The sequence below is a fragment of the Zootoca vivipara genome, chromosome 7 (genome assembly GCF_965207765.1).
Source record: "Zootoca vivipara chromosome 7, rZooViv2.hap1.1, whole genome shotgun sequence".
Classification (NCBI taxonomy): Eukaryota; Metazoa; Chordata; class Lepidosauria; order Squamata; family Lacertidae; genus Zootoca; species Zootoca vivipara.
In genome coordinates, this window is record NC_142590.1 from 45,019,097 (window position 1) to 45,038,841 (window position 19,745).

The window sequence follows — 19,745 nt, forward strand, 5'->3', positions numbered from 1 at the left end:
CCCGTGAATCAGCATGTTTTTACATGAGTAGAATGTGTCCTTTTATTTAAAATGCATCTCTGGGTTATTTGTGGGGCATAGGAATTCGTTCATCCCCCCTCAAAAAAAACCATATAGTCCGGCCCCCCACAAGGTCTGAGGGACAGTGGACCGGCCCCCTGCTGAAAAAGTTTGCTGACCCCTGCACTAAACCATTTATGTCTACTGTGTCAGACTGGAAATAGTTTTGAGAGGATGAGCCTTCTAGCAAATTCTATGGGAGTCAAGCAGAGTGCTGGCTAGAGTAGCTGCAAATATGAGGGAAGACAAAGGATGGAACTTAAAATAGATCTGCTTTGACAGACTAAAAAAATGAATCAGGCTTGTATTTGGTGCAAAATGTCTCATTTGTGTGTCAGACACACTACATTAACTCAGCTGGAAGAAGAGCCCAGGCCCATGGTAGGATTCTATTGGGGAGAGATGATATAAGGGTGAGAGGTTCATGGGTGCTAGAATTAAACCACTACTTAGGAATGGTATAAAGGAGATATGGAAAATACTCAGTCTGGAGAATTGAGGCAGGTTTAGGTGCACAGCAGCCAATGTTTGTGCAGTTTCCAAGTGACACCTGGGTTTAAAAAAACCAACCCAAAATACCACGGCTGCTTCAAGTAGGTGATTATCCCTCATTCACGGCCAAGATGTCAGCCACATTAATATACTTTACCATAGCCACTATAAAGTACAGGTGGCCTCTTGAGATATTAGACTACAGAATGGACATTCTTCATAAACTCTTAATAAAGTCTTACAATTATTACCAGTAGAGTAAGCTAGTGTATAGCCTAAGATGTCTTGTTCCTTCTCTTTAAATTTGTTCCAATGCCTTCAGCTTTGTCTGAAAGAAAAACGTGCAAGTCACAATTAAACCTGCGCTGCTTATGGAGAATGTGGAGCAAAGCTTTCGGTCAGGAAATGCACGTAGGAAGTTTCATTTGTTCTGATCTCACTAGAATGGGTGTACTTAAAACCTTGCAGTTAAATTATAATTCCAGTTATGTCATCGGAGAGCTGCAATGTGGCTGTTGCTAGTTGAGAAATTGTTCCATTCATAAATAGGGCTATAGCCCAATTTTACCTGTTTTCTTGAAGTCTCCTGCAACATTAATTCTGCCATTTTTCCTCCAGAGGGTTCCTTATTGTACAGATCTGTTGTCTCTGGCAGATAAGATTGATCGATACTCTGAAACAAATGACAAGGTCAGCGAGGATGTGATGATCTAATCGTGGTTAGTTTGTGCTCTGAACAGTTACTGGTAACCTTTTTAGTATACATGGTTTCTGACAATCCACTATAATCAAGTCAATTTGGCTGCACAGAAAATTGATAAATGGTAAACGTGAAAGTGAGATTGCTTTTGATTTTCTCCAGTGAGTGGTTAATTAGTATGCTCATCCTTTTGTTTTCCTGGGTGGAATGAAAAGTTTGTGATGATTAGATTCACTTGGCTAGTATACGTACCCCTGATGTATATTTGAGTTCATCCCATCTTCCATCTGCTATGCGCACAACCACAGATGCACCTGGCAACAACTGGATCTGGAAGTTTCAAACTATAGCATTAAGTATATTCTTTTATATGTGTGTGATTATTGAACAAGAATAATGGTGGAACATTGGGGATAAAGTAGGGCTCACATGGATTGCAGGCATCTGTCATACCTGAGGCTGTTGAAGTTTTCATATAATCCCAGAATATCCAAGTTCCTCCTTACTCTATACTGGAGCCTTCTACTCCAGAGTTAGTAGACCACATAAATGTTTCCCCCATTGCACCCAAATGAATATGTAAAGCAGTGGTTCTGAAAGGGTGTGGCGAGAAAATAATTCTTTATTTGCAGACTATGGATAAATATATTTACAAAAAGGACACTACTTTGAGTTTCTTTTCCCCCAATGTATTTCTTGCCAAACAATTTGGTATGCCATGAGCAAGTTTTTATTCTGGGAAGTGTGGCTGAAAGAAAAATATTTTAGAACCACTGGTTCAGGTAAATATTCAATTTAAAGATTATATTATGAAGAAACATAGTGTTGTACATTGGTTTATCTGACTTGGCAGTCTTCAGGGAGGATCTCTCTGCAGCACAAACACACATTTTGGGATCCACTATTTTTTTACCATGTATTTGTATGATGGTGGGGCTGATGTTGCAAACAACCTTTTGTCTTTCTCCCAGAAATCTTTGCCAGCCACGTTCATTGGAACTTTCTGCACTTTCAATAGTGTTTGGGAAAATTGGAATTTGTGTGGTCTACCTTTTGCATAAGTTTTTGTTATTACCCTGTACAATATGATCTAGAAAAGGATTGCAAGTGCTCCCCATGCTTAACTAGTCTCATACCTCTTTCTTTTGGAGCATGCTCTTAATAATGCTGCTGCATTTTCCTTCAGATAAGGAAGCCAGGATGATCTGTTCAGGAAAGAACAAACCTTGAACCAGGAAAGAACAAACCACCTACTGTTTCTTTGCAGCATTCTTTTAGTAGACTACTGCAAGAGATGACTTAAGTGAGAGAACTAATGAGAAGTGTTCCCAAAACAATACAAAGTAACATTTATTGTAAAGCTTACTATTTTGTGCACACCCCAAACATCTTGAAATTAGAAAGTGGTTGCTGACTTTGGACTAAATTATAGTAGTGGGTAAAAACAAGTGGGTCAAGAGCTGGTGACCCTTAAGCCAAAGATGGGTTGGGGAGTGCATAGCAGCTGTAATCACTGGTTCATTGCTTCTGCACCACCACTACCTCCAAAAGCTGGGAGAATTAGTTGCCATTTGTACCCTTTGTCATTGCTAAGATATTTGCAGGCATTAAGCATACACAAGTAGGGACTTCAGAAAGTACTGAATGCTGTGGGGATGAGCCATCAGTTGTTAACTGATTCACATAAAGCTCAAAAGTGGGGAAGTGGATAACTTTTAGCTTGACAGAATTGTGATACACAGGCGATGCAGGGAAACATTGTACAAAATTTATAATGCATTGCTAATAAGTGCACGCCCCTGCCCAGCTGCTGGAATTTTGATTGTTTTTACAAGAAAATAGGCATGTATGTTATGCAGCTGCTGTGACATCTGTATATATCCTTAAGATGTATTTGGATATATATATACTGTATTTAAAATAACATTTAGAATTCTATGGAATGCACCAGGTAGTGGAACTACAAGTTTAACTTTTATCTGGTTTTTTAACTATATACCTGACTGGGAGCCCCCTGGTATAAGGGCAGTTGGTAAATGCCGGTGTTGCAGTAACCTCTGGAAAACACATGAAGAGCTGTCCATGCCCCACTTTTCTGAGTGTAATGTAACTGTTCCCCTTTAAGCATGACTCTTCTTTGTGCTGCTTGGCATTCTTTTTCACCTGAGGCACACTGGGTAGGATTCACCACACCTTGGTACAGGTGGATAATAATGACTGTATATTCATGGTAAACTCTGTGGGGACAGGTCTGAAAAACAGAAGTAGTTGCAGGTTCTGAAAGGAAAGGCTGAGCCACCTGTAGTGTACAGGTTCACAAATATGAGTTTGGAAATAAAGATGGTCATCAGTAAGAAAGCTTACACTACTCCACCATGGGCAGACTGCCTCATTCAAAATCATGCCAGGTCTCCTTAACACAATTAAATTCCACATACCTGGAGACCAGTGGTACCTCGGCTTACGAAGGTGCCTTCGGAACAGATTAAATTCGTAAGTCAAAAAACGCCATTGGAAACGCGATTTCCCATAGGAATGCATTGAAAACGGAAAAATTCGTAAGTCTAAGCAACCCTATCTAAAACCGCCGCGTTTTTCCCCTGGATGTCGAGACATTTGTAAGCACGTGGCCATTACCCCCATTCGTAAGTCGAAAAATTCGGTTGTCGAGGCACCACTGTATAAGGAGTGAGTAAATGCTGGTGGTCTGGCGTGTGTAAAAAAAACATGGGACAGCACTCTGAGTCTCGCTGCTAGCAAAATGTTTCAACCCCAGTAGGGTATCAAAATATAGGCTACAGATTTAGAATCACAGAGTTGGAAGAGACCACAAGGGCCATCCAGTCCAACCCCCTGTCAAGCGGGATACCGTGTTTCTCATATTATAAGACATGTCTTATATTTATTTTTTCCTCAAAAAAACACACTATGGCTTATTTTCAAGGGATGTCTTATTTTTTTCCTCCTCCTGCCGCGGCCAGCATTGCTGCTGCGCGTATCACTATGTCTTATTTTCGGGTATGGCTTATATTCCTTGAATGCTTAAAAATCCTGCTATGGCTTATTTTATGGGTATGTCTTAAAATATGAGAAACAGGGTAGAATCAGAGAATCATTTAGTAGGGATATATGGTAGGGAATCAGCCTAATTATAGCAATACTAGTTCACTACTTTGCTGAACTTTTCTGGAGCTAATATTTCTACTTAAATCTCCACCTAGTTACCTTCTACACAGTGCATCTTGCCGGTAGTTAACTGGTTACTAGGCTCAGGAGGCTTTTAGCAGCTTTGCTGTAGAATCTGCTTTATCAGACAGATTACTTGTGATAAATACCAGATAAACCAGTGTTGAAATACAGTCGGGTTCCTTCTTACAGCATGGGACCCATCTTACTGTAGGAACACCCAGTGTCATGTTTTTTTACTATATCTTTTTTAGTTTTATCCCATTCTCAGTCCTGTGACTGAAGGGTGGCTTACAGAGTGACAAATAACAAAATAAAGGATACCTTGAAGCCATCAAGCCACACAGGCCATTGCTGGTAGCTGTTTTTGTCAAACTCCTCAACAAAGATGGGATAATCATACTTCAGCCATTGGGCCCCAAAGTAACATGCCCCAGGTGGATTAAAGCAGAATTGGGCGATTGTCAAGCCAGACCATGGTAAATTCATGCCGCTGTCCAATGCAAACTGGAATACCACAGAGATTAGGTGTCAGTCTGGATAAGAGCACTGTACACATGCAGCCAAGGCTTAGTTTGCTCACAAATGCTAAATTTGTTTCTCAACTACACCATTTCAAATTACTCTGACATGCCAGTTTTCTGTGAACGGAATTTTTGTCCTTGGCAATATAAAGTAATACAGTTGAGAAAGTCAACTTACTTAGAAAATTAAGAATACTAATGGTTGTCTTCAGAAGTTGATAAATGCCTGTAGATCAACATGTAGCTAAAGGCACAGCAACAGAGACCAGGTTAAAGGTTGATAAGTATTTTCAAGTGCAAAAAAATATGGCGTATAGGATGACTGGGCGTATAAGACGACCCCCAACTTTTCCAGTTAAAATACAGAGTTTGGGATATACTTGCCGTATAAGATATACGACCCAGGATATAAGACGGCCCCGACTTTTGAGAAGATTTCATGGGTTAACAAGGAGGCAGCATTCCTATGGATGTGACTACCGAGTTAAACACAGCTTACTTCCATATCTCTGTGTATAGTATTCCGTCCCAGTCATGTATAAAACTTTATGCTAAACGGCATTTCTGTGAGTGCGATAGCTATTCACCTTGATGCCATAGGTGGGAATGTATCTGGAGACATAAGTGAGGCTGAAAGGCTGTGGACTGCTGCCTGGCACCCGGGTTAGTTTCCGGTGGATCCAGGTGACAATCTCCTCATCTGTTCTTAAACTCTTAGGACCTTCAAGCTGCTGAACTATTTCCCGCACTGAAACAACAGACCTGTGTGAAACAAAAAGCTGTTTTTCCTGTGGCCCACAGTTAGGAATTCTATAATTATTTCCTACCAAAGTTTGTTGATGCATGGGGAAAGATGCTTGGCTCACCCTTCTGTTAATCTGATTTGAATGTAAGATGGACTGTTAACATTTTGTAAGGTTCCTTCTGCCCTTTTATAAAAAAAATTCCTCATCAAATACATAGTCCACCATAGAACACACTATAACAACTCAGCTTTTATGTATGTGACTACAGTGACAAAAAATTAAAAGTAATAGTTGGCAGTTTCTTAAGCAAGACTTTTCCACAATTGCTATGATTCCACCTTTTTTACTTCCATCCATCCTACAACCACTGAGGAGACTGAAGCTCAGTTTACCTGTTGGTCATGACTTCATAGAAGCAACTTTCTCCTGCAGTAGGCTTGGCCGAGTCTGAGTAATAGACAGCATTAGAATAGTCAGGCCTGGGCTGAAAGAGGCCCACTTTGGCCCAGTTTGTCTGAGGGACCATGCTTCTTTGTAAAGTTTGATGGCTGGAATTTACAGGCGCCTTGATAAGCCTCACTAGCAGGGTTGCACATGGCACATACCTACAGGGAATGTGAGAAGACAGATATTAAGAAAGATAACTTGATAAGATGGGGAAGGAATTGGAAACAATGTAAGTGAAAATGAAAATGACGGGGCTCACCGTCCTATTTTTGTCAGAGAGCTGGTAGATAAGGGCTGATCTGGGCAGGGACTGTTGTGAAAAATACGGAGCTGATGAGCACCATCATTGAGGGAGACCTGAGGAAAACAGTAATCAACATCTATCCACAGACCCCTTTTTCCTCCTTCCTGGGAAACAGTTAATGGGAAATAAATTGTGTTCCCCTCCTCATACCATTTGCATCTGAACTGTGGAGAGACAGTAAGATTTTTGGGTAGGGCTCCACGTCACACAGCAGTTATGGTGGGATGGGATTTTTGGCATGGCACTAGAAAGCATGAGCATTAATAGTGAAAACCTATCCTGTGAGATTTATTGGGAATGCGAAGCATTCTTGTAGCACTTTGATTGTCAGCAAAAGAATGAGAGTTCCTGAAATATCCATAAAGGAGGAAGACATTTTCCTACCGGAGCCTATCAGCACTATAAACCATGTCCTAACTTCATTTTCAGAATTGAGGCTGCTTCCCCTGAACTCCCCTTCAGTAAATTCACCTGGATCCCCTTGGCCTCTGGTTCAGGGGCTGTGTGTGTTCCACATTCCACAAAAACATTGAGAGCTGCCCAACCGATCTGGATGAGCTCAGAGGTTAAGCGATTGATGGAATAAACCTGTAAAATACCAAGGGACATTAGTTCATTCCCCCCTGGCAGCTAGACCCATAGTTCTGTTTTGTGGTGGAGGTCAGGAAGATGTTGCCATAATGTCCTCCATTAAGAATATAATAATAGCTCTGCAGAATCAGACCAGTGCCTATTTTGGCATTAAACAGTAAATAAATAGGACCTAACCCCAACAATACTCTTCCCACTTGTGTTCCCCAGCTACTGGTATTCTGAGGTATAATGCCTCTGCCACTGGAGCCATTAATAGCACCCGGTTCTAATATGATGAGAGGAGGAGAGAAATGTCTAGTTTATTCTCAGCATGCATAATTTTATACAGCTCTGTCATTTGCCTCCTTATTCTTTTTTTTTTAAACTAAAAAGCCCCAAATGATGTAACTTTTCCACACATGGGAGTTCCAGCTCCATTCCAGGAAAGGAAAGAACCTTAACTTCCTAACTCTTGACCCCCAACAGGACATGCTTCATTCATTGGCAGCATTCTTTGCTCACCCTTTACCCATACCAACACAAACCTTTAATAGAAGAGTTGCACAAGGTGCTATCACTGGCTCTCTGATTTCAACTGAGTAGTTGTAAAGTGGATCAAATATGCTGCTATTCAGGTCAATCCCAGTGCAAATGTCTGGCCCAATTCTGAAAGGAAGAATCAGAAACAACCTTCAGCTAGATGTTTTCCATAAGAGGGCATTGTTAAGCTCCTCTGTTGTTGTGGCACCTTGGACTGAAGCAAAACCCTTTGCGTGCTTCAGGACATAGCCACAGAAACATTAAAATCAGGGGCAGGAGAGGAGAGTGAGGATCATTCTGTCTGGAAGGCTTGCACAGACAGAACAATTGTGAGAGTGCCCCATTGAATTCCACCCATAGCATGTATGCAGCCTGGGAGAAGCAGAGGAAAGATGGCATTTTAGGGAAGAAAAAAACAGAGAACTATTCCTCCTTACTGCATGAAACCACTGGTCAAGATGCGAGCAGTGACCTTGGTAACAGTGACACCATCAGGCAGGAAGCGGGCTCCATCAATGTATAGGTCAAAGCCATCTCCAGCTCTGAAAGGCTCTACAGGAGGTGTCTCCCTGAAATGATGAATAAAAGCTTCCTGTGGGAGGAAAAGTTGTGATGATACTAAATGGCCATTTTACTGCACTTTCACTCAGTTTTAGAGGTCCTTTTGTTTTAACAATCCCGAACAGTTTGTTATCATGAGCAAACATAAATGCAATTCATTGTAAACAAATGTAGAGAAATGCATGCTGGTGCAAAAATCTTAATGCCACAAATACTCTCATTGGGGTCTGAAGTGGCAGTGATTGACCAGGAACGAGACCTGGGGGCCATAGTAGATAGCTCAAGATGTTGATCCAGTGTGCAGGAACTGTGAGAAAGGCAAAATCCATACTAGGGATCACTAGGAAAGGAATTGAGAATAAAACTCTTGATACCATAATTCCATTATACAAATCTGTGGTGTGACTGCATTTGAAATACTGTGTACTGTTCTGGTCACCTCACCTCAAAAAGGATATTGTCGTATTGGAAAAGGTCCACAAAAGGGCAACCAAAATGATCAAGAGAATGGAGCAACTCCCCTATGAAGGAAGGTTGCGGATTTGGGACTTTTTAGTTTAAAGAAAATGTGCAAGAGATGTGACATTATATGTTTATAACATTAAGCATGGTATGAGTATATAGAGAAAAGTTGTTCTTCCTCTCTCATAACACCAGGACTCCTGAATATCCAATGAAGCTGAATTTTGGAAGATTCAGGACAGATAAAAGAACTGTAAACTGCAGTGCCCGGAATTCTTTGAAGGAAAGGAGGTGCTTCAGATATGCTTTAAAGGTATAATATGTATGCACCCAGATTGTGAACTGAGTGAAGGTGGAAGGTCTGTCCCAATTATCCCAAGCCCTGTAGGGACTGTAAAATCATCCTTGCCCAGCACTCACATGAGGCCAGGTTTTTGCTGGGTCAAGTGGAGGTGGTGACTCTGGTGGGAAAGGCTGCTCAGGTTTCTGGGTGCTGAAGATGTGCAGTCTTAAAGTAGCATCACCATATATCTTGAAGTCCTGATGATTCTCTTCCATTGACTAGGAGCAAAGCATTATGTGCAGATAGGAATGAAACAAGAGGAAAGCATAATAAGGCACAGCTTAAAACATAGGTCTTTATCCAGTGATCTGTGCACATACCTCCACTGGCACAACAGAAATTCAATTTATTCTGCCCCCATGTGCTTCCACTGCCTGCATAGCAGTGCTTTGTTCCAGTGGAGCTGCAGCACTGGATATGGCCCAAGGAATCAATACACAACAGAATGGAGTCTTAACCAATGATTCAGTCCTCTAAGTATTACATACTGTTGCTTCCATATAAAATATTGCTCTATGAAGATTACAGTTGTAAGTCTTTACAAGAGTAAGCTAGTAAGGAGTGTTGCATCAATAAGAGCAGCAAGACTGAGCCAGTCATTAGATGTTTAACATCTCTTCAGCCTTTTGCCATTGTATTAATATTGGCGTACTTTACCTACCTAGTTAACCTTGGTTTGCTTTACTGGAGTGGACTTACCGTCACTGACAGAGCTACATCAGGTGGCACAGGGCCATGATAGAGAGTCAGTGTATGAGTCCCTGTGTTCCAGACAGGCATCCCAGGTTCCAGTTTCTTCATTGTACCTGTGAAAGCAGAATGAAGAAAACTTAATTCCTAGACTAGTAATAGGAAAACCTTAATTCCTGTGGGGATTCATAGCACCAGGCAACCCAAAATGCCTGCAGCATACCTCCAACCATCACTTTATGGGATTCATACAGCTTGGTCAGTCTGAGCACAGCCCAGGCAGCCAGCCATTCATCACTCCCTAGTAGTGGCTGGTGTTGAGGCTTGAATCCTTTGTCCCAGGGGGTGGGTGCTACCCTCCCACTGGGCCAGTGGTAAAAGCGAGCAATAAGGATCATGTCCTGCTGCGGCTCGACATCCCAGAAGGTTTCCTGAAGGAAACAAAAAGAAGCAGTTCAGGTGAGCCAAGAGTAGTGCTATAATTTCCAGCACTTTCTACCCTTCAATTCCTTCTGCCATGCACCATATTCAAAAACCTAACTGTTTTCATGGATTAGGAATGAGCATGTTTTTCTCTGAGCTCAGAACTGCTTTTACACCATTGGCAAGAAAACCCAAAGCCTATATTTTGCAAACAAGCAACATCAGTGATTCTTATAGTTAGGCATGAGCATCCACAAGAATTACCCCCAGGATTGGGAACAGTAAATACTCCAAACCAATGTAAATACGTATCCAGCATCAGAGAACTGGTCTACCATTTCTGGTAACAGGTGACTGAGTGGTGGTGAGGTCTGAGCAAACTTGGCCTCTGAGAAAGAAGTATTCTAGTGCTTGCAGCAATGGTAGTGCTAAGTAACCATCCAATCAGTGCAAGGATAAGAATCTGTCTGAGGATACATTGTGAACTTCCCAGATGGACTGTGATGTAAACCTAAGTCCATTTCCAAGCCTAACGCTCTCCGGCCAAAGCACCATTCTGTACCTCCTGTTCTCCAAACATGAAGTAGCCATGTTTAATATTGGATCTCATGGAATCGGTGCAGTAATTCAGTCCCGAGTCCTTGGTGGCAATCACCTGAAATCAAGTTTGAGAAAAATGTAACACATGGTCCAGCTTCCTTCTTAAGCTCTCTTGGTGTTTCTTCCTAAAATAATAAAGAACTTCAGGATGGTTCAGCTGGAATGCTGAACCAGGGTGCTAGTTGAACACCACTATGACACTGGGGCTATTGACAGAGCCACACACGTTCCATACCTGACCAGTTTTCTGATGGTAACCAGTTAGCCGGACAGCCCCATCTCCCGGTGGGGCACCTTTTACTCTATCAAGGATGAACCCTAATTGTCTTCTTTCATTCTGCTGGGATTGTGGCCACTCGAGCACTGCTTCAAATTTCCTGAAATAGTCAGAGGCTTATTAACCCACTGCTCTTCAGCTGTTGCCCCTGTGCTTCAACAGCAAGTAGCATCCTTCCCCTTCTCAAAGAAGCAAAATGGCAGTTCCCCACCAAATCAGAACCTTGCTAGATTAAGCAATAAAGCTGGATTGCGAGAAAAGTAGAGAGCAATTGATCCAGTACAATTATGGCAGCCCAGATTTCCATCTTTAGCACTTCTGAAACAGTGTCTCCCCTGGATCCTTTCTTCATTTAAATAGGTTGGATAAAACTTCTTCAGGAGACCATGAGGAAGTTTGTTCTCTAGCCAGCAGAAGGGCATTTTGCTGTGACATCAAATACAGTGTATATACTGTAAATCTGGCTATTAAAGCCAAGTAGAGCAAGCATCTCAAATGCCAATTTCTATTGCGACAGCAGAATGTGGAGAGAAATATAATATATCCCTGCAAAGGAAAAGCCAAACTATACTTCGTATTTACCTAGGAAGGTATGGAGAAGCCTTTGGTTTCTGTTTCTGGGTGCTGCCAGTGCCACAGCCAGGAAGGTAACAGGGAGAGATGGAGGGAAATGAAAAAAAGAGGGGAAGGTTGATGCATCTGAGCATACTGCAGCACAAAGGCCAGAAAGGGGTTTATTGAAGAACCATATATACTGCCCAGTTGGGTGTTAGGGGAGCAGAGAAGGAATGTTAAAGGTAGTTGATTATATAGGGGTAAGAGTAAGTATGGTGAAATGTGACAAATAAGAAAGGACATAGGAAGGAAAAAATACTTTTGCTGAGTTTAATTTATATGCCTGAAGGTTCCTCTTGGGAGGATGTGGTGAATCATGTGTATTTCATTAGCAAGCTACAGGACAACTCCGCAACTTGCAAAACTAAAATAGGCTCATACCAAATAATAAGTCAACCACCACAAACTGGAGACTGGCATGAGGTAGTCTAAAAGGGTGATAGAAAGCTGAATGGAATCTTTCTACCTGATCTCTTTGGTCAAGTTCTCCATCCCTACTCCTTTTCTGTATCTGGAGTGAGCAGTGGTGTTGTACCTCCCTTTTTCAGTAGGACATTCTCAACAAAATTGCCATTGAAAATATCTGGCATTGAAAGTAATCACCACAGTGTTGGGAATAAAACTGAATGAGTCCCAATACAAGTAAGATTCCCAACTATAGAAGAAGCCATGTTGATGTGGAACAAAATAAGTGAATAGGTTTATGGCTACTGAATGAAGAAAAAGACAAGAAAAGTCTAAAAGGATGTTAGCTTGGGGGCTGCTTCTCTTGTTATACTGTTTACGAGAAGTTGCTTCAGAATCATTTTCCTCTTTGTTTTATCACTCTCTGGTGAGATTTGGGGCATGAATGTGAAAGTAGCTAGTTGCAATTATTTGTTTTCCTTATGTACTAATTGTTGTTGGCATTCATTTGTCTCAGGAGACAATGGAGGAATGCACCTTTGGAGGTGAAGTCAAACTGTTGGAAGGTTGCAACTCCTGTTGTGGCTGTAGATAAATGGGAGAGACTGATGTGGGAGAGACATGTTTTGTAAAGTTGCTAAGGCATCCTACAGATTCGCACCAGTTTTAGAGCCCACAAACACAGGGATGCACTTATTGATGAGCACATATGGAAGGAAACACTAAAGAGAACAAGCAGCTTCTAAAGAAACAAAAATAGAAGATGTTACTTCTTGGTAGCCTACGTTTATTGGTATTGGCCATAGCCATTTCTAAAACTTAGATGTTACTAGGCCAGGGTGGCCTCTTACATACATCCCTGCTGGTACCATGGCAACCAGCATTTCTTACCTAAAGGAAATAGGCAAATGCTGACATTTTCCACTGGCAGAAGCCTCGTTTTTCAAAGAGATATAATAAACTAAAATATTATCCAGTGGTGATCTCTTAAAGATTAAAGAGGGAAGACTCGCAGAATTGATCACTTCAAAAGAATGGATGGGGCACTAATTCTAAAGGAAGAGGGTGAATGTTTCAGCAATAATTTTTGTGTTTTTTGTGTGTTTGCATTTCACTAGCACTTCAAGTACATGATTTCCAGTATAAAGTAATCACACTGAAATTGACTCAGAGAAATAATTAGAAACATGATCCTATCAGCCTACTTTAATAGAGGCAGTTTGGTTTTACTGAGGATTTTGTATTAGTCCCACTGCACAGCACACAGTAACACAAAAATCCTGTCTTCGTCACTTCCCACTGTGTGGAGTCGAAACATACACAGTCACAATCCCATGAATGCAAACACGGGGAATGAATCTCTAACAACGGTATGGTATAGTCAGTGGAAAGAAAAATATTAATTGATGTTGTGCTTTAGTTTATATGGTCAGTTGCAGGTAGAGCAGACTAAAACTACTCTCTGCTGGGCAGATGGGTAAGTACATCCAATCCTGCCACCACCAAAACCTCATGCAGATGCACCCTTAAAAACAGCCACCATATCCTTAATTAAAAATACAGAGAAAATAACAGACATGGGTGGATTAGAGATGCATAATCTTTTAGTTGTTTCATTTATACACAAAACACACAGAGACATATACAAAGGAAGACAGTAGGCATTTCTATGCTGATTTATCTTCATTAGAAGGAAAGCCTGGTCCTGAAGGGAGAAAGGGGTGGTCTTCCTCCTTTCTCACCTTTTATTGGGTTTGTATTGGAGAGGCTGTTCCTGATCAGGAGGAGAGTCAACAAAGCCAGTGTAAGGAGGGACAGAGAAGAACAGGCTGGTGGGGGCAGGGTGGAAAGAGCGCTGGGCTGGAGGAAAGTCTGTAGGGGGTGCTGTGCGACTGGACACCTGCATTTGAAAGAACAAAATACAACAGGTGAGGTGGGGTAGCATGACAAGCAGGGCGAGGGCAGTGTAAATATGCTGGGGGTGAAAGGAAGGCTTCCAATCTCCTGATCCTACTTTTCAAATGTTCCTTGCGGTGGAATCCACCTCCCGTCATTTCTACAAACCATCTTGCTTCCACCCACTATTAGCATTGGAATGATGGAAATTTAAAACTTGCTTTCCCCTCTCGTCAATACAGTACTAATTTTACCTGGAAAACGTTAAGCTTTTGTTTCACGATTTCCAACAATTTGGGACCTTTTTTTAAAAAACATGGAACCGGTTGTGCTGCATGATGTGCTTGCTGGGCCCAGGACTGTGCAAGTCAGTGCAGCAGCAAGGGTGGGAGAGCACTGGATTGGTAGCAGCAGGTATAGATGTGTATACTTGTTCCTGCTGCCACCAACCCAGTGCTTCTCCTATCCTCTCTGCCATGCTGCCTCGCTGTGTTTGAGAGACTGGTGTAGTGGTGGCACCCCATCTCACTGGGACACTACTTGAGAACCTTGGGCTTTTCAATGGAGTGGCAGATAGAATTATTTTTTATGCTAGGAATTAAAGTAGCTACTTAATTGTTGAATTAGTTGTATTAATTCACCAGGAGTTTTATATTAATGTGCTAAATAGTTAATAACTGGGATTTTAAAAGGCTTCTGTCAGATGGTAGCATACTTCATTTATTCCTTTGAAATATATAATTACGGTAATACATTTTCACTGAGTTTGCTCTTAGCCTTATCTTCCATGAATACTGGATAGCCTTAACCTCCAGTTCAGCTATTAGTGGCTACTACTAGTTATGATGGCTATAACCTCCAGGATCAGAGGCAGTATCCCACCAAGTACCAGTTGTTGGGGAATAGGAGTGGGAGGCTATTATTGTGCTCATGTTCTCCTTGTGGTCTCCCAATTTTTCACCATTATCTATTATTACAAATTGTCTTTCTTTTTATGTCATTCTGGTTCTTTGCAGCAAATAAATATTGAGGACACAAAGAACCTGATTTTCAGAATCTGCCCTCAAGCTATGCTAGCTATAAAAAGAGTTTAAAGTAACTTCAAAAGAGACAATAATGCCATGCAGTTCAACTCACTGTAGGAGGGTATTTGTACAAGGAGGCATTGCCTGGATGAATCTCTGCCATTGACTGCATGTCAGCATCTCTTGCATTCACTAGTCGCAAGTACAGCTCTGCTTTGCCCACCTGGGAGGAAAAAACAAGGTGTGGTCTGGTTGGAATTAAAACAGATGGGAAAATAACTGAAGACGATGTTGGACTAATTTATCTTGATCTGGCCAAGGTGTTCTGAGGAACAGCCATCATTCCAGGAATGTTTCTATTCAGTCAATGAGGCCTGAGATTGAACCTGCTTCAAATCACACCCAGCACAATGCAGAAAGTAGGTGCTCAGTGTTAAGTGCCAATGTTAATGGTTCACTGTGAGTCTCCTGAGAGCACGAGCATGACACTCTCCCTTCATGATGGGCAGGAAATATTTTGGGGGGGCAAGAAGCCTGTTCTGGGACTCTGCACTGGCCCTTGCTAAAGGTCCTCACCTGGGGCACCCCATTCAACTGTTCTGGAGTAAGGCTTGGCTTCATAGGAAGCACCCGGATGGGGATCTTCCAGCGCCCACACATCACTTGATGTAGATGGTCAAAGATGTTGATTTTGGCCCACCCCCTGGGGGCCAAATTCTGGATCTCCAGCCCATAAGCATCAAAGCCTCCAGATGCTTGAAGCTCAGTTATGAGGGTGATGGTGGTCGAAGGAAGGACTCTGAAAAGCAAGCACAAAGGTAATACACACTCACAAGCCTACCTTTTTCTCTACCAATCTGGATACAGAGTTCACTCCCAGAGTTCCACATGGGGGTTCGACAAAGAAGACTACCTTCTATATGACACTAACGTATATGACACCTTCTAAATAAGAACAGACAAGAATCTGGCAAGTGCAAACCTGGACTGAAACAGCCTATTTTATGGCAATCTCAAGCTCATACTAATCCCCAGTGTGTGGGGGGCAAGGTTTCCATGCTAAGATGATAGGGCCCTGGGTCTTCTAATGGGTCAAGATAAAAGCAGTTCATGATAGATGGTCTTTGCATTGTTGTTTAGAAAAGAATCTTCTACCACTTATCATTGCATTTGTCTTGAGCATTATTTTGTAGAAGTAAGCTGTACACTATATACATTGAAACAATGAAAACAAATAACATTGCTAACTGGGAATGGCTGCCCAGATAATGACCCGGGAACAGAAGATATGAGATGTTATGGCAAAAGCCACTGAAACTCACCTTGGGACTGGTTGCCTAGCTGCTAAGATGGCGCAGCACCCTCTTTGCCCATCAGTCACATACTGTGGGTATTGGCCCATATCAGAGGAGACAATGGGCAGTGGGGTGGGCTTGCCCAACTCTTGCCCATTGCGGAACAGGCCAGAGACCAGGCAGACTTGATAGAATGAGGGATCCAGGCCCAAAAGAAAATCATAGAATATCACAAAGCCAGACCTGCAGAGAGATGATAATTTGTCACACTCATGTAATAGTTAACACAGCTTGCATGCCACCCCAATCTGAGTGAAATTCCAGGGGTTCCAGGCACTTCCAGGAATTAGGAGGGTTTGCATACAGCCTATCTCCCACCACCCTAAACTCTTAACAACAGCTGTTTTCTGGCTGCAGTCCAGAAGATTTAACAGGCTAGATTACCAAATGTGTCCCTAGGAATGGTATTAGGATGGAAAAAATGAACATCTTCACTTTACATGGCAGTGTCTACAAATACTCCATGCAAGAATGAGACATAAAAAAGAAAAACATATGCTGCCCTCCCCCTAGCCCAACCCAGAATGATACAGGTAATAGAAATGACATACGCCGGATCATATGGAGCTGGTCCCAGGGCATCAGAAGGGTCCAGGAAGTACCGGCTCATAGCTGTGGCAGATGCTCTCATGGGGTCCTATAGCAGGCAGAAAGATGAGAGCTGTTTTACATTTCCAAAGAATAGAAAAAGGAAATACCAGCATCAGTCTTAGCAGGAATAATGAGGCTTGCTCTGCCCCAAGGAAACTTTTAAGAATATAACTCAACAGCTTCAGATAAATCATTCACCCCTGAGCAAAATGGTCAGCATATTTGCAACGAGCAGAGCATGAACCACTGAATGCATCTTTCCAGAGTGAACACAGATATGGAGAGAGCCAGCCACACAGGATGATAGCTCTGAATTCTTAAAACTATAGAAGTATTTTTATACTATTTTCGCTCCATAAGCAGATGTTTATGGAGGGCACAAGGAGAAGGGGACGACAGAGGATGAGATGGTTGGACAGTGTTCTCGTAGCTACGAACATGAGTTTGACCAAATTGCGGGAGACAGTGGAAGACAGGAGTCCTGGTGTGCTCTGGTCCTTGGGGTCACGAAGAGTCGGACACGACTGAACGACTAAATAACAACAACAAAAGCAGAAGTTCAGTATGACTTTTGCCTGAGGTTTCCCAAGTTAAAGGGGCACTAACCATGTTACTAGCTGGAAAGGTAGGGTCAGGCAATCCAAGAAGATGCTGAGGGGGAGGAGGTGGCAGGGGTGGAGCTATAGGAGGTGGCAGCCGGGGTAGTGGTGACCGCCTCCTGGGATGTCGTGGCTTCATCCTCTCTGTGTCATGTCTCAGGCTGCCAATCTCTGCATGCAGCTGAGCCATCTCTGCCATGTGTAACCGTTGCAGCTGTGCCAGCTCTGTGCCTGAAAACCCTGATGAAAAAGAAGATGAGCAGGGGGAGCCCATTAACACAGCACTACACCCAATATTGCTTGTGCCAATACTGGGAAAGAATCCGTATGAGGTGGGACGAGAGCCTGCAAATTATTTATCTGGCTTTTTGTAAAAACAAAGCCAGCTCAATGTCCTTATTTGTTTTTGCTGGACTCACTACTGAACATTTCAGCTACATCTCCAAAATTGTATAGTGACTTCAACAGTATCCATGACAAGACTACAGTTATTGAATACAAAGCCATTTAGCTGTGGAAATGTTGCCCCCCTCCCCGTCCAACATTTCAAGGAGCATATAAAAAAATATGCATTAAAACAAAACAAATATACTGTACTAGAAGTGTTCATCCACAAAAAAACAACAATGTAAAATAACCGCATTCCACCTTGAATAAGGATGAACATAAACAATAAACAACCAAGCACCAGACTTTAGCATTGCCCAAATGCCCAGGAGAATAATGAACCACAATCTGGTTGGCAAGCACACTGCAGCAGAACACTCAGCCCATCTCTGTCATCTTTCATGATTTCTCTCCGTAATGGACAACTATGGAGGCTGAATTTCACCAGCAGAAAACAGATCTGGTTAATGTACATAGAGAACCCTCTGTACTTCCAGTTAAACCTCCAAATCAAAGTGATTGCTTAGGTGAGATATATGCCAAGGCCCTGAATTGCAGAGATTGATGCCTGCTACCATATCTTAAACTTATATGGCCCAACTTCAATAGAGTAGGCTATGGTCCCCACCATCTTCTATTTTCCTTCTGTCCTTCAGGATCTTCAACTTTAATATCTCATCTTCCAGCCTCTGATTCTCCAGCTCAACAGACAGGAGCTCAGCATCCAAACCCCGTGGGTAGGAGTTTGGGCTACCTTCATGTTCTGCAATGACAAGAAGAGCCAATCAACAACAAAGATGGCTTGGAGACGTGAAAGAGCGAGAAGTATTTACCAAGGTTTCTCAATCTGCATAATTGGCAAATAATCATTTGGCATCATACAGATTTATGATAGCGCACAAGCTTTGTAGGAGGACCATACTGTCCAGTGGAATTGACTCTCACCTGGCTGTGAATAGTTAAGCCTTTTTGAGCTCAAGACCTAAAGGCAGAAATAGCCAACATGGTGCCATCCAGATGTTGGACTATAGCTTCCATCATCCCTGAGCATTGACCATGCTGACTGGGGCTGATGTAAGTTGAAGTCCAACAGCATCTAGACAGCACCACATTGTCCCAAGGGTCCAAGAGACAGCCTAGTCTATGATACTGTTATGAGTTGGGGTGGGGGAAGAAGTAGGCTGTACGTGAGATCCTTCAAACCCCTGGATCTAGCAAATGTTAAAATATAAGCCAAGCTACCTTCTTGTGTTGAGGTGATAGCCTGTGTGATGGGCCATTAAGGTAAACAAAGGAAATGAGTTCTTTGTGAGATTAGTTAGAAGGACAAAGCCAGAGTTGAAAGTTGCAGTGATGTGAGCTAGAATCTAGAAGGAAAGAAGCAAAATGGTTGTGATAGCCATGCCTGATTTCTGATGGCTGGCATTCAAGCCTGTGGCTATGGGATAAACAAAACTGTTTTGGGCTGATAATACTGTGAGCTCCTCTATTGTAGGCTCAGGTCACACACACACGTGTGTGTGTGTGTGTGTGTGTGTGTGTGTGTGTGTGTGTGTGTGTAAGTAAAAACCATATATAATAAAGACACCACAGTCCCCACTGTGGAGTAAGCACCTGGAACCCCTGGAATTTTACACTACTTGGATATTGGGGTGGCATGCAACAATACAATATCCATGTTTGGAGAGAAAACAGGGAAGCAAAGCTCACTCTTCTTTCTACCCTTGTGCTCAGGCCTTTCTCCTCCTTTCTCCAGGGCTATGGCCTCCACCTGCAGCTCATACATCTGACGGAGGATGTTATGGTCACTGCCTCCCCCCTGCAAATAAGCCAGGTAAAGGGCCCTGCAGGGAAACACAAATGCATCATCAGTTTATTGGTGCTGTTGCTAGATTTTCTTCCTCCGACAGCATTTCAAAGTCTTTATTAGCTCGGGGTGGTGGG

At 42.4% G+C, this 19,745-nt stretch overlaps 1 protein-coding gene across 18 annotated transcripts in view; it reads right to left on the minus strand.

Moving 5' to 3' along the window:
* Positions 1–19,745, minus strand: part of CCDC17 (coiled-coil domain containing 17) — a 36,843-nt gene that overhangs the window by 5,252 nt on the left and 11,846 nt on the right. For 6 of the 18 annotated variants that reach the window (XR_015950818.1, XR_015950821.1, XM_088673266.1 and 3 more), the window contains 26 exons: positions 19,512–19,645; positions 18,430–18,564; positions 17,422–17,654; positions 16,776–16,861; positions 16,192–16,407; positions 15,446–15,668; positions 14,982–15,092; positions 13,691–13,848; positions 11,511–11,552; positions 10,887–11,028; positions 10,614–10,706; positions 9,852–10,059; positions 9,638–9,744; positions 9,016–9,156; positions 8,010–8,164; positions 7,578–7,698; positions 6,931–7,047; positions 6,415–6,512; positions 6,101–6,313; positions 5,550–5,724; positions 4,763–4,945; positions 3,252–3,503; positions 2,389–2,457; positions 1,505–1,582; positions 1,121–1,225; positions 804–880 (listed from right to left, as the gene is read on the minus strand). Coding sequence is in view for 12 of the 18 variants with exons in the window: in XM_088673266.1 (XP_088529392.1) it covers positions 851–880; positions 1,121–1,225; positions 1,505–1,582; positions 2,389–2,457; positions 3,252–3,503; positions 4,763–4,945; positions 5,550–5,724; positions 6,101–6,313; positions 6,415–6,512; positions 6,931–7,047; positions 7,578–7,698; positions 8,010–8,164; positions 9,016–9,156; positions 9,638–9,744; positions 9,852–10,059; positions 10,614–10,706; positions 10,887–11,028; positions 11,511–11,552; positions 13,691–13,848; positions 14,982–15,092; positions 15,446–15,668; positions 16,192–16,407; positions 16,776–16,861; positions 17,422–17,654; positions 18,430–18,564; positions 19,512–19,645 (3,625 nt within the window). In the remaining 6 variants the exon portion in view is untranslated. Of the gene's footprint in view, positions 1–794; positions 881–1,120; positions 1,226–1,504; positions 1,583–2,388; positions 2,458–2,493; positions 2,538–3,251; positions 3,504–4,762; positions 4,946–5,549; positions 5,725–6,100; positions 6,314–6,414; positions 6,513–6,930; positions 7,048–7,577; positions 7,699–8,009; positions 8,165–9,015; positions 9,157–9,637; positions 9,745–9,851; positions 10,060–10,613; positions 10,707–10,886; positions 11,029–11,510; positions 11,553–13,690; positions 13,849–14,981; positions 15,093–15,445; positions 15,669–16,191; positions 16,408–16,775; positions 16,862–17,421; positions 17,655–18,429; positions 18,565–19,511; positions 19,646–19,745 lie in introns of those variants that run through there. The other 12 variants (XR_015950822.1, XR_015950819.1, XR_015950820.1 and 9 more) reach the window with 8 other exon arrangements.